Raw genomic sequence first — 15,206 nt, 5'->3', positions numbered from 1 at the left:
AATGGAAGACTAGAACATAGGAGGGAAAAGACCCCTTGGATTGAATTATCCTAACTTTTTGGGTTAGGGTAGAGGTATGGGTGATAAGGTTGAGATTCATTCCCAATACCTACTTGTGGTCTTAGCTATCTATTCTATCTTCATATTTTAGAAAATGTGAGTTCCAAGAAGACCATTAAATAGATGCATAGATGCCTCAAGGGATGGTACATAGTACAAGTGAAAGGAGGGAAATCATCCTAAGGTTTTAGATATTCAGATATAAGTGATTTGAGAATCAGAATACTGACTGGCCTTTGTCCCACAGCTGTTTGCTGATTAATCCTCAGAATAAGGTGAAATATTTAAATCAACCATTGTTATCTTCAGGCCATGAAGAATGAATTGTATGTTCCAAATGGCAGTAAATTAACCATGACCACCACAACAAATTGATTAAAAACCTTCCATGGATATGAGGATGATATCTCATAAGTGGATTATGAGTACAGTGGTAAATATTTCAAGAAAAACTCCAAAATCCAAATGAGTCAGCCAACAGGTTATTTCAAGAGTTTATGTCAATAAATGTCTCTTTTGTTTATTCAACTCTCCCAATCCATCAACTGCTTGCATGAGGTGTCTGTATCCAAAGGAGAGCAAAATGGAAAGAAACTGGGTTTTATAGACTGGCATTATGTTGATTGTACAAGGATACCTTACAAAAATCTGCTCCATGAAGGGGTAGACAACTATAAAATGAATCTGGATGTGAAAGAATTAGAGGTGGCCAACTTTTATAAGTTTGACCCTTAGCAAAATCCTCAAAGTGATGCAGTTAATTTCATTAATATTAGGGCCAATACATAGGAGGGAAAGTAAACCGTGGAAACACTCAGAATTTTTATGTATTAGATTTTTTGGTGGTTTTACTAACTATTCTTAGAAGAACAGCTGTCCCGAGATCTGATCTGTGCACTTAAAATCCTTTTTACTCAATGGTATGTCACAATAAACCAGGGACAAGACAGTGTAATGTGGCAATATGACATGTCCACTAGGCAAGCAGGGGACAGTAGTAGTGTAAATGACATCATTAAACTCAGCAGCCAGTATCTTAGAGAAGAAATACTTTGAATAATATGAATGGAAGTCTAGAAAACTTCTGCTATTCTATATACTACAAAAGTAAGTGTTTGGATAGTGGATAGATGAGAGTTGAAAGTCACCCCTGTGCGGTGATGGTAACGATATTTTCTACAGGCTCTTTTGCTAAGGATAGTGTTAGAGTGCCCTCTTAGGAGCTGTGCATATTTGGCAACTGAAGTGTTATTTTGCTGGCAGATACTTTTCCAATTAGTGAGGATTTATTTTTATTTAATTAGTTCAATAGCGACGCTGCTTATTAGACAAAAGAAGAGGTTTTAGAGAGACATGATATACGATTGAGAAAGTTTAGAAATGGGAAACATTCTCTCTTCCAGATAGCAACTACATATGGTACATATGGTTACTGATGCCTAAGAAAGTGATAAATAAAAACTCTGCATCTTAAAACAAAACAAAACAAACAAAAACAAAAAAACAAAAACAACAACAGTAACATTAATAAACAAACAACAAAAAAAACACCAAAACAATAACAAAAATTTAGAATTGAGACTTTAGGACTCTGAGTAAATCCTCAGTTTCAAGCTTGAGATATCTTCACCCAAGCCTAGTTTTTTCTTTTTTCTTTTCTTTTCTTTCTTTCTTTCTTTTTTTTTTTTGTTTTGTTTTGTTTTTCGTTTTTGTTTTTGTGTTTTTCTCTTTTCTACTGCATGGCCTGCAGGGGAATGAAGATGACCTAAAGATGTTTTCAAACAGACACACCTATTTCAGATGCATATGAGGAATCATTTATATGTCTAAATGAAGAGTTAGGAAGTACACAAGACTATCTAGATTTATTTCGTAGGACATGCAAAGATTGTAGCGTGTTCAGCAGCACTATTTTATAAGTCCTTTACATATTTTAGTTTTTAGTTACTACATCGTGGGTGGGGTCTGTGATCAGTGATTGTAAAAGTAGTTGTTACTAATTATATATGGATTTTCCCCAGAATGACATTAGAAAATGAGGCTATTTATCTTTGAATACAATAAGTGTGTGGGATTTTGCCTGCCCCCACCACCTCTATGTGAGAGCACAGCAGCTCAGCTTTAATTTTCTTTCCTCTCAAAATGCCCAGAGGGACCATATTTTTGTTTAATGACCTTCAGAATGATTCCTTAGAAATCTGAGGCTATCAGTGTTGGAAGCAATGCGAACATAATTGTGGATTATTGTTGTATGACGTTAGTGGCAGCTGGGCTGGTTTTTTTTCCTCTCTGTTTAGACTTTTCTTCATTTTCCCAGAAACCTTATATCCCAAGGTTTAGCTCAGAAGCAAATCTCATATAGGTGATAAACCTTGCCAGACATGGTATGTAATATAATTTCAGACAGACTCTTAACTGTTCTTCAGAAAGACCCCAGGGAGTAAAGCTGTCTTATATCTAGATGTCTTCCATTGTATTACTTTTATTTACTCTCTGAAAATGTGTTTGGATATCTTTACTGGACATATCTCTTGAATATTATACCTATGAACTTGAGTGCCAATTTTTGTGCTTTGTTGCCAAATTTCCTGGTAACAGGAAGAAAAGTTATAGTGAAAAACTAATAAATGGGTACTTGTTCTCACAAATAATTTATAAACATTTACAGGCACTCACAGCTGGGGACTGAGAGTCAACATTTTTGAGTGCCTGGTATATGCATATGGAATGTGGGCAGGAGTAGATGCAGATGGCACATACACCACAGTGGGTATGAAAAAGTGTTATCAACTATTGTCCACATAATTGGCTTTGTAAAAAATTTTATTATTGTCTCAAGTGACAGACTAGGAATATAGAGGATAAAATAATTTTCTCTGAACTGTTCAGTAATCCCTTATTGCTGCTTGCTATGCTTCCACTGATATTTGTCTGGCTAACAATTTGGCTAACAATGTCTGGCTAATAATTTGGTTGTAAATTCCTCACTGGCAGTAGAGAGACTTAGGACAATATACAAAGATTGAGAAAATTCTCAAACCAAACCTTCTTGCCTGAATAGTCTTACCTACATGATTGCCACATACTTGTCCCTCACAGGCAAAGAATTGTATATTCATTTCTTGGGAAGTCCAAAGTAGAAGCAAGATTCCCCCACTTTCCCATCAGAAGGGAATGAGACTTTGTTTCAAAGAAAATTTTCTTTTCTCATTATGTACTCACATAGTATAGTTGATTTCTCTATATTGTTACTTTTACAAAGTGCATCTTCATTTCATTTTCCCTGTTTTAAGGAAATATTGAACTATAGTTTTCTAGATTACCTCCTTGCATTTCCACAAGGAAAGAGATTTTGAGATATAAATATTAAGATGTTTGTTTATTTGTTTTTTTACAACAGAAAATATTTAATGAAATACTTATAAACTTCACTACTAATGTAAAAGCTTATTAAAAGTGTTCAGTGATGCATCAGATTCCCATCAAGTAGGATCCATGGCCAAATGAAACATAATCCCTCAAGAATCTTAGGAAAGACCCATATCAGAAAACAAAAAAACACACGAAAAACAAGCAGGTCATCAATATACTATTTAGAAACTCTTAATATTACTCTATAAGACTCTTGCATTTGGGGAGGTTGTATGATTTTTGCTTTTAGAGTCTTATTTTTAAAATGATCTTTGATGTTGACATTGTACTGGACACTATAATACACATTTATGATACTGCTTGGATATTGTTTAAATGTGTTAGTTACACATATGGAAGATTATGTGGAAGAATGTAACAATGCAATTTTACCTTGCTAACTCTAAGACTTAGTGTGACTATTCATTTTTCCCTTTCTTACAAATATTTTCCCTGCAGGAATGCAAGCCAAAAATGTGGAGAAGCATCATAATACAGAAGGGAAATGCTCTTCTCATTCAGGAAGTTCAAGAAGAAGATGGTGGAAATTACACATGTGAACTTAAATATGAAGGAAAACTTGTAAGACGAACAACAGAACTGAAAGTTACAGGTAGGAGCTGGTTCTACCAAAACGTGACAAATGCAATTTTAAGTGCAATTTGGTTTGATGGGGAAGAGTTGTGAATTTATAATTGGCAGCAAATCAAGCTTTTGGAAAAAATCACTATTAATAAGTTTTCCTGAACTAAAGATATATGTGGAACATTTGTGATTAGAGGTCAAGGGCTCATTGACTGCCTATGTGTTCTCTGCTTTTATGAAACATTTTTTAATTCTTCAACCTGCCACTGATTCTTAGTGTATAACTTTGAAGAAATATTGTGGAACCATTCTGAAATATTGCCTTAATTCATGTGTAGAATCCCCTTGTAGGTGAAAACTTCCTTTAAATTGAGCTTATGTTGGAACTTTGGGATGAAATCTGTTGAATTGCATTTACACAAACCTCTTTCTAAGTTAGGATTCTTAGAGGAACTCCAAGTAAAAGTGAGAACAAAGAAAAAGGAACCCACAGGAGTAAAGAGACAAACTCAGAACATACTTACCTAGTAGATATTCTAGTAATTAATTTTCAGCAAAATAGTATATAATCTAAAACTTTGATAATATTTCTCACAACAGATGTGGTGTACTCCAAAAGAAGGTGTGGCCAAAACTCACTTTTCTTTATGCATCTGAAACTATTGGTTAATTTACCTATTAACCAGTTGGATGTTCTGTACCTAAAATTATTAGGCACAAAAATGACTCATTTCAGTTATTTTTTAAATTCTGGAAAATGGATTATAAAAATGAAACACCTTGGAGATGAGACCCAGGTATAAATATAAAATGTATTTATATTATATAAATTTATTTATGTTATATAAATATTATTGCTTAATTTAAATAAATATACTTATGTTATAGAAATATAAATGCAGATAACCTATCAGTAATTTTAGGTAGTATTTTCTTACTATCCATTACATGATGTCAGGTGTGGACATTTTTTGGCATCATCTCAGCCCCAGTAAGCTTTGGATTTTATAGCATTGAGGACTTGACATTTGGAATTTGTATTAATTGACTTAAGAGTAATGTACTTCCTCATTATCTATTTAGGTACCTAAGGTTGGTATCATACAGTAAACTAATTATGACATATCCTTGCTAATGTTATGTTATTTTATCTCTGCCTGATCTTTCATGGATAGTACTAAAATCAGATGACTTAATATTCTCTGTATTCAGAGGTATAATACATATGTGTAGATAAATGTTTGATTCTCAAGTTTCAGTTCACTAGTTCACATTCTGTCTTAATTAATGACTGTTTTATTTCCTATATTCAATTTGCAGAACACCTTTTGTGAAAGATCAAGTTATTGTTTATATTCTAAATGCATGTTCTTTCTCTGTTAGAATAATCCAACGATCTGCTTTTGATTAGTTTCTGAGTTCTTCAATATGAAGTAAACTTCCATGACACATTCATGGCAGAAGATTCAACTGCAGACATATCATTAATAGGTGACCTGACCATGCACAAGGCATGGTCACTTTGACCATAACCACTGATTCTTATCAAATTCATACTAACTCTTGCATTTGGTAATCATTTATTAAACTTTATGACATTATAGTATTTGGCTTGGTTCTAAGCTCAACTATAATAAACCAAAAACCAAGCTTCCTTTAGAGCCTCATCTAATGGATTTTGGTGAGAACAATTTGTGCCTTTAGTTTTAGTCCAGATCCTGGAAAAACACAGCTAGGGTTGCTTATCTTGTGCATTTATATCACTTTAGTTAACAAGTGCTAAAGTTTTGAATAATTAAATCATGGATTTCATTGGTTACCATGCAGAGGTTCTCAAAAGTTAATATGTATCAGAGTTACGAGGAAGGATCCAAGAAGGGTAAATATGAGAATCTTTAATTCCAGATTCACAGATTCTTCCACAAGATTTTAATTTAGTGCATCAGTAACAGAACCTTTTTGTTGATGCAATTTAGTTTTATACTTTTCAAGGAGCAAGAATGATTTGAAATAAACACTCAAAGAGAGAATGATAGTATAGAAAGAAAGGTCAAAGTAGATTTGATTTCGTTGGGAACATGTTACAGTTCACATACATAGTACAAATACATTCTCACAGATTCCAAATCATTTCCTTTTAACACACACATATATATGATTTTTTCTTATTTTACATATCAATTCGTTATCTTTCCCTCCCTTCCATGCCCCCAACCCCCCTCCCATCCCATTCTCTCCCCTACACACAAGGATGACTTGACAGATTTTGATGATCCCTCCTGGAAGGCATCATCCTTTTAACTCTTAAGAGTGGTCATGACAACTCAAGTGGTTGATTACTAGAGGAAACATGTCAAGGGAGTATGTGGACAAAGCAACCTCAATCAGTGAAAGCAGTTATTTATTAACTTATAATTTATTAATATGTGCAACTGATCAAAAAGTGAGCCAAGAGACAGAAAAATCATTAAGAAATTCTTTCACTGTTATTTCCAGGTCAGTCAGTGATAATCAGTCATATGAGATGATAAGAATATTCATATTTACTTAGAGTTTAAATGTTATTTTGATGTAAAAAAATGGCTTCTAGCTATAGAAGCTTGAGTTACTATATGAAAGCTGATTCTTATTTGTAGTATTATATGCTTTGTACAATCAGCATTATGAGAGACAATACAATGATTTTATTCTCACCATTCAAAATCCAAGGCTTCCATCACATTAAATACTACTCATATTTTTTTCAAATCTGGTACCAAAAGGACATGAAAAAGAATTTTTAATATGAAAACAATAGTATTTGTTAATTATAAAATCATGTACATTACAGTAAGATGGTGTGTTGCAAGTGTACATGTTTTATAAGATTATCAATTTTAGAAGACTGTTTCCCAACTTTTCTTTTAAAATTTATGAATCTAAGAAACATGTCTTCAATAAAACAAATATTAAGTCCTGGTTAATTTAAATAGATCAAGTTAAAAAAAGTTCAAATATTAAAAATTGATAAGTTAGAAAGTTAACCTTTGATAATGAAATGATTTCCTACATGAAACGTTTTTTATATTTCCTCAAATAGCTTTCTTATGTTATCAAAATGGAACTTGTGTTAAATTCATCTCCTGCAACACATTTTTATATGAATCATACATGCTTATATAAACTTATTATAAATTTATTTTTATTTTCTTTGAAGGTGCATATGAATAAGTAATAAGACAGAACAAAAAGCATACACAAATTCACAATTGCAAGTTTATAGTTTTATTTCCAACAGCATATTTTAGGTAGTTGTTTTCCCCTTTATCTCACATTGAATTTGTGTAGATGACTAGTTGAAGTAATCAGATGAGACAGGAGATTTGGTTCTTAGAAGATGAAAATGCAGATCAGATTATAATGGAAGTGGTAGAGAATGGATAAGAGAAGATGAGCAAAATAATGGGATAAGGTCCCTGGGGGTGAGAAGAGGTCTGCCTTAAGTAGGTTTAAGAGAATCACAGATTACTGGAATTTCTAAAATTGAACAATAGGGGAAATTGTACATGAATTGACTTTCTCAGGTGTTGAATCATTCACAAACAATGATTTTGTGAAGTCTTTTAGAAATGAGCATTCGGTATTTAGGAAAAAACCCTACTAACTTGTTCTCTGGTGAGTGTGCAAATAATAAATACAAGGATAACTAGTTGTGTGGCTAAATTAAAGCAATAATTAACCCCCCGATCCAAATAAGTCATATATATGAGTGACAGAGATCATGTCCCTGGCAATAGAGAGTAGCAAATTATAACATCCTGATGTTGCTCACTGCTGTCTAATGAGAGTAGAATTCACTATTGCTGAGTTCTCTGAAGTCTGTATTTTTATGTATAAATTCCTGCATTGCAATGCACTCTATAGAGCACATAAACCATGGCTTTGGGCTAAATTGATTAGTAATTGTTCATTTGTGTTCTTGCCTTAAGTAATTTTGTCCAGTAGGATTTTTAGAAATGGTCTTACTTATGTACCCCCAGCTGGCATGAAATTTGCTATGTAGATTATGCTGACTATAATCTCATAGAGATCCACCTATCTTTCCCTCCAGAATGCTAAGATCAAAGAAGTGTTCTACCATATCTGGTATGTTCAGTATGATTTTTAAGCAAGCCACTATCTGGCTTGTTCAGAATTTATTTCCATCACTAAGCAATGAATAAGGGGATGTTTTTAAGTCCTAGAGATTGTTGGAGAGAATGCAATAGACAAGCCAAGAATAGTGCTCAGAAATTACCCCAGTCATGACATCCAGAAGATTGGTTGAGCCAAATGGGCACATTTTACACATGTCATACAACAGCAGGAATATTGAGAAATTGATCACCTTAGTAATAAGAGCATTTTAGACGGTAAAATATGTTGGCCCCAAGTGTTACAGATGAATGAAAAGCCCCAGGGATAAAATATCTACCTTAGATGTACCCTGTAGCAGTGTGATGAGAAGCACTAATGGAAATAAATCATTTACATTTGTTCTCTCTTTGTCATATTCTCTCTGAGCAGCCAGTTGACATGATCTGAATGTGTGTGTCTTGATTATCACACCAAACATTGATCTCATTTGTACCTTTTGGTGACTTAATTAGGAAAGACTTAAGCAATTAATAGTTCTTGGCTGCATTAAAGGTCCTTTCAGACGACTGACTGTGCATTTCATAACTGATTGTTCTTTTGTGCAGTTGCAGGCGCAGAAATTTTAGGACCCCAATTGTCTTGCACTGGCTCCACTGACTTTCCTCTTAACTGTGCTCTCCCTTTCTGAGTTATGCTAGCCATCTATTGCCCACAGCACAGCGTGGATAGTGTTGCACCAACTATCATGTCTTTAAAAGGGTCTGGTCTTCTGTCTCATTCCCAGCCCATCTCCTCAGATCCTTGTTTGTGCTTCCCCTACTCTAGTACCTCAGTGAATTTAGTAGTTTGTGCCTGAAAAGAGCCAAAACTGCTTTCCTTCTCAACCTGGCATTTTTGCAGGTCAATAGATATTTCAAATTGGCAACTCACAGGCATGATGAAGTAGAAAATTCTGGCAGTTCTTTGGGCCTGTAGAAGCCTTTTTCAGATTGTCACAATTTCTTGCCAGCAGGTGGCCACTTGTTCCCTCTAGAAGCAAGGCCAACCCTATTGCTGACCTTGAGGGACCAGGCAAAAAATAGCTGGCGTAGAATTATGGAAAGGCAGGCTTTGGCTGTCAGGATAAAAAGTGATTTCCCCCTTTACTTCTTCACTCCTATTATATCTCTGTTCTCTTCATATTTCCTTTACTGTGTCCTAACCTATGACATGAGACTATCTATTAACCCTGATGGTGACAACCAGGGTCAAGCAGATCACCAGTTTCTGTCCTAAGAAAATGTTTATGTCATGTTTCTATGTCCTGAAGGGAGATGAATGAACACTGTTAACCATCCCATCAGCAGAAATGCAGGCTTGTTTCTCTCTAAAACAGGAGGCTATGAGCATATTCATTCCTGTGGGCTGACTTCACAAGCAGCTATCCAAGATCACAGATTAGAAAGGTGGAGTGACCGTGTTAGAGACCACGACAGCAGGATCTGGCAAATGTGACTAATCCTTGACAGCTCAGCTCTACTGAATGTCTTGTGACACCAGAGGTTTTCAATGACTCTCCTGGCTGTTTTCTCTGACATCAAGGGGCAGAATAGGGTATTTAAGAAAGGCTTTGCATTTTTATTCCTAGGTGTGTAGACAGTGATATTCACAAAATAGATTTGCTTAGGTCTAATGAATTTACTTGTAAAAGTTTCATCTATCTTGTTTAGCCTAACTGAAAAGCATTTGAGCAAGCAGAAAATAGTCTATCAAGAGACCCTTTGTAAAGCAGAGAGTGGTGGTTTTGTGTGGAAGGAGATGGGCCATGAACTAGATCTGGTAGAGTGGAGAAGTTACTTAGAGAACTCCCATTTATGGGGTCAGACATTACACATCACATGTATTCAGAGCTCACAACAACCTTTTAAGCCTTGGTGAGATTTTTCTCTAGTTTAACAGTAGAAATGAGGGGTTAAGAGAGGTTAAGCTACTTGTCTATAGTAACATACCTCATAACCAGTAGAGCTAGAATTTTATTCCACATTTGTTTGAAATGTTGCTTTTTAAGTACTGCCTTGTATGTTAAGTAAATGTCACTAATTGTTTGAGTCCATCCTTTCCTGCCTGCTCCATGTTCTTCATACTCATTGCCTATATACATTTTGTACTTTTATAATTGATGAGGTTGCCACAGACTTGTCTTATACTCACCTGTTTCTTTCTCTTAAAGTAGGATCTTCATGGCTCTGTCTGATGCTAATTAATAATTATCTTAGAGTTCTCCTTTTTTCATATTTGTCTTTGCAATTGCTTTAAAAGACTCTAAAATTTGCTGCTTTCTAGATATTCGTCATAATGCTTAGATACAACATATAATTATGGGCCTATGTGGATTACTACATGCATTTGTGTACATGAGTTCATCATATAAAAGAAAATGTAAGGTACACTATGTTGCTTTTTATTTACAGACATAGTAATTGAAATTAGGTGAATAAATTTTCTCAGTGTTGCATAGAAACTAAATGATGAATTTCCATTAAAAACTCAGGTGGTTTTGGTTTTCACATAAGTCTTAGTCCTTTCTACTACTCAAAGATTAGAACTACCTAGAGCTCATGATAATGTGATCTGATTTATGGGTGCTCTTATGAGGAGAAAGAAAAATCCATTTGCTGAACAAACTATCTAGAGGAAATATTTTTAAGCACATGCATGTGCACATACACACACACATAGAGAGAGAGAAAAAGAGAGAGAGAGAGAGGGAGGGAGGGAGGGAGGGAGGGAGGGAGAGGGAGAGGGAGAGGGAGAAGGAGAGAGGCAATTTTACAAAAACAAAGGATTTGCCTGTGGTAAAACACCAATGTGTGTGTGTGTGTGTGTGTGTGTGTGTGTGTGTGTGTGTGTGTATGTGTGTGTGTGTCTTGATTTGTTCCATATTCCCTGTTTCAGAACCAGAAAACTATCGTCTAAACACAAAATTCAATAGTAATTGTATCAGTTTGAAAAGATTAATTTTCTTTGATAAAACTCAGGATTTTATCACTTGTTAAAAATGCTAATGTTTTGCTATGTTGGTATGAAGAAAATAATATGAGAAACTCAGATAATTGTGTTAGTGAATTAACAGGCAACTTACAGTGATATTCTTAAAATGACTATTATCATTCTCAGAAAGCTTGAAAAAAAATGACTTTGTAAAAATTTTACCACAGGGAAAGGGTCCAACAAAGAGTCTAATACAAATAGTTACTTTTATTGAGTGCTTCGGTTACAGGGAATGCATATTTGACAAGAAGTTAACTAGGAGCTATGCAAAACTCAAGCAAAGTGCTACATAAATGTTTAGAGCCAAACTATTTCATCCAAGGAAAAGCAATCATGTGAAATAATTTGTCAATTAAGATGGTCAGAGAAAATATTGTTGTCCATATAAATGAGTTTTGCAGCCATCAAGGACATTTTAATGATGTGTGAGTCAAGGGCAAAGGCTGCTGAAGAAAGCAGAGGTGGAAATTATTCCTAAGGACAAGTATGCTGAGGAGATTGGCCCTTTCCTATCCAGTAGATCCTTATGTCATTATGATTCATCCCCAGTGGTTTATAAAGACAGTTAAATGTCCTCTTTTGGCTGTCAAATAGGAAGATAACCCATCAGTTTGAATCTATAAATCATTTCTTTGTACCAAGAGTACTTTATAGCTGAAGTGTCTCTTTGATTTGACACCATGTTCCTGTGGGGATCTGGAGAAGCAGCTGGTAACTGCCAGATGCAGTAGCCTAAGTGATGAGCTGTATGTGCACAGGTCGGGAAGGAAAGAATGTTGATTCCTTTCTGGGCTGCACCACTTTAATCTTACCTAGCTTAGGCATATACTGTGTGTCTGGAATATAGTAGTCATTTAGTTTATTTGGATTCTTTACACCAGTGCTTATTTATACCCGTGATAGCTCTACCTTGCTTGTGGTAAGAGACAGAACAGCAGTAATAACAATGCTGATCCAAACATATGTTTGGATCAGACCCCTGAGTCATTTGCCCATTAGAAATGGTTAAGATGTCATAGACTCAGCATCAACTCTGCCATAATAGTTGTATGAGAAACAAATGGTTTGTTTTTGTTTTTACTTTTTCTGGTAGATAGGTATTCTGCTGGTCTAAGAACGTAGTTCAAGTGGTAGATTATTTGCCTACCATACCCAGTGTCCTGAATTTAATTTCCCATACTACATAAAACAGGCATGGTGGTAGAGGCCTGTAATCCCAACATTACAGAGCATCTTTAGCTATACAGCAAGTTTGAAGCTAGCTTGGGATATATGAGACCCTATTCCCCTAAAGATATTTAAAATCATATTTTAACTACCTTGATCCTTCCTTGATAAAAGTCAAATGTTTGTTGGTAGTTTTATATTTGTTTATTATATGAATAAAATTGTTTGCATGATTCTATTGAATTTAGCTCCTGACTACTAAGTACATAAAGCACAAAGGAAAAAGAACAAGTGGATAAATATTTATTGTTTAATGCTGTAATTTTTAAATAAGTACATTTATTATTCTTTGTGGACATGTGTTTGAGGTGCACATACATGTTTTGTATACTTGTTTACGGGCATATATATGTGTACTCAGGTGGAACTTCACAATTTTCTTTTTCAATCATTGTCTGCTTGATTTCTCAAGACAGAGTATCCTCATGAAGCTGAAGATCTCCCATATCAGTGAGTCTAGACTGTCAATTTTCCCTCGGGTTCCCTTGTTTCTGCCTTCAGAGTGTTGAGATTACAGGAAATTGCCACACCGGCCATTCTTTTTTAAAGCATAGGTTCTGGGAACCTAAACTCTACTCCTGGGCTTGTACAGATCAATGTGATAGTGCTTGCCTCACATGCCCAAGACTTGAGTTTCCATTCCCAGTAACCCACTAAAAAAGGAAAACAGCAGACTGTATTTGGGGAACTATTTACTTGAAGAACAATATTATATAACTTGGATTTTAAATTGTGTGAAAGGGCCATCTAGCTGAAGCACAAATGAAATATTTCAGAGTATGGAATACATTGATAGAGGTTTGAACTAAAAGCATAGTAATAGATAAACAAAAAAAATACAGATTGAAAAGATTGTACAGATTTAGAAATAACTACATTTTCTCATGATAATTCATTGTTTTTAATTGCAGTACTATGAAGGACAGTACTAGATTTTGCTGAAATGAGGAAGACTGAGAGAAGCAAGCTTTTGAGACAATACCCATGTTTTTTTTGAGATACCTACTAGATACTTTCTAGAGAGCATGAGTAGACAGTTAGATATATGACTCTGGCATTCAGAGAAAAATGTGAACTAGAGACATAAATTTTGAAGTTGTCTGCATGGTGTATAGGGTAGGATACAATAAAGTACTAAATTGTGTGGGACAACTGATGATTGCTATAGGAGATCAATGCAAACTGCAGCTCCCAGGCCCTGTGTTACAGATCTTTGCCTGAATCATGACAGTTTGAGAAAGCCATTTGTCATGATTTTTTCAAAGCTCATCAAATTGCTAAATATCAAGCATGATGTTGGTACCTGCATTTTGCTGATATGTGGGGTAACTTTCTGTATTTAGCTGACATTTGAATCTTTAGAGCTAGAGAAATATAACTTAGTTCATGCTAAAGCTAGGGACCTATTATTTACCATGAAGACATCATTTCTACTCTTTGCTATTCTCTGAACAGTTCAGCCCCAACCTTATAAGTAAAGGAAACTCATACTGGAGAGTTCTACAGCTTACCTAATGCCACACAGCAAGTAAAATGGGAATTATTTTTAGCTCCACATTTTAAGATAGATGGCTTAGTGCTTCCTTTGGAATTCTATCATGCAAAAATATGTGGATACATATGCTAGCAACTGAATAAAAGCCTACTGACAAGACTGTTTGTTCTATGGTTTCTGACACTTTCCTATTGATACTAGGATGCACAATCTTTGTTGAACACTTGCCTGAACTAGTAGCTGCTGCTGTCAAACCCTTTGTATTCCCTACCAGGAGGAGGGCATCTCCCTGAATGTTACACAGTGAAAGTTTTATAAATCCTGATATATAATTGATTCATAACAAATGATAACTGTTATATTTTTTCATCTCATTCAGTGACAGATTCACAGAAAGTTGGGAAAGTAGACTTTATTAACTTTTAGTGAAAACATCAAGAGTCAGCAAGATTAGGTACTTTTCTAGGACACAGAGCTAAGGAGGGACTGAAACGGAATTTGAAGTCTGATTTCTGATTCCTGAGATTTTGATTCTCATATTCTCAAATTTAGTGACTAAATGAGGCCAGGGAACCATGTTAGAAGATATTGAGCGATATTGTTAGAGGTAGACATGATGGTGAAGGACGTTAAACATTAAGAAGAACATCACATACCAGAAAATATTGTGATGTTGCCTCACTGGTGAACAGATGCAGCTTTTGGATATCAGTGGCCTGCTTCCTAACTCAGACCTTGCTTGGAATTGTAGTCTCACACACTTAAAATTGAGGTGTGTGTGTATGTGTGTGTGTGTGTGTGTGTGTGTGTGTGTGTGTGTGTGTGTGATGTATTGGTTGCATGTATATGTATGCTGGTACACCTGTGTCATGGCACACATTAGTCCTCACCTTGGATGTTAGCTCTCACCTTCCACATCATTGTAAGGCAGAGTCTCTTTGTTAATTGCTGTTGCACTACATATGTCAAGCTATCTGGCTTGAGAGCCCCTGTCTCTGCCTCCCATCTCATATTTGGGACACTGGAATTAGAAGCCTGACTTTACATTAGTTCTTAGGATTTCAACTCAGGACCTTACCCTTGCAGGGCACACACTATGTGCACTGAGTCATCTCCTCAGCTCCAAACGTTTTATTTATCCATTAACATGAAAAATCTAAGAAGTAGTTTGCAGAATGGAAAATATCTCATAAATAATTAGATGAGCATGTGATGGTATGAGCTACTCATTCTGTAAATGAAATAACAAGTCCAGATGCCACTTGGTAGCAGGTAATACGTG

The 15,206-nt window shown here is 35.2% G+C and overlaps 1 protein-coding gene across 1 annotated transcript in view; it reads left to right on the top strand.

Annotated features, from left to right (window-relative positions):
• LOC127217724 (X-linked interleukin-1 receptor accessory protein-like 2) overlaps positions 1 to 15,206 on the top strand; it is a 453,152-nt gene that overhangs the window by 52,066 nt on the left and 385,880 nt on the right. Inside the window, exon 3 of the mRNA XM_051178729.1 lies at positions 3,931 to 4,084. Within this exon, the coding sequence (XP_051034686.1) occupies positions 3,931 to 4,084 (154 nt within the window). The remainder of the gene's footprint in view (positions 1 to 3,930; positions 4,085 to 15,206) is intronic.

The sequence above is a fragment of the Phodopus roborovskii genome, unplaced genomic scaffold (genome assembly GCF_943737965.1).
Source record: "Phodopus roborovskii unplaced genomic scaffold, PHOROB, whole genome shotgun sequence".
NCBI classification, from domain to species: domain Eukaryota; kingdom Metazoa; phylum Chordata; class Mammalia; order Rodentia; family Cricetidae; genus Phodopus; species Phodopus roborovskii.
Note: the sequence above shows the minus strand (reverse complement) of the source record. Positions and strands in the feature narration are given on the sequence as shown.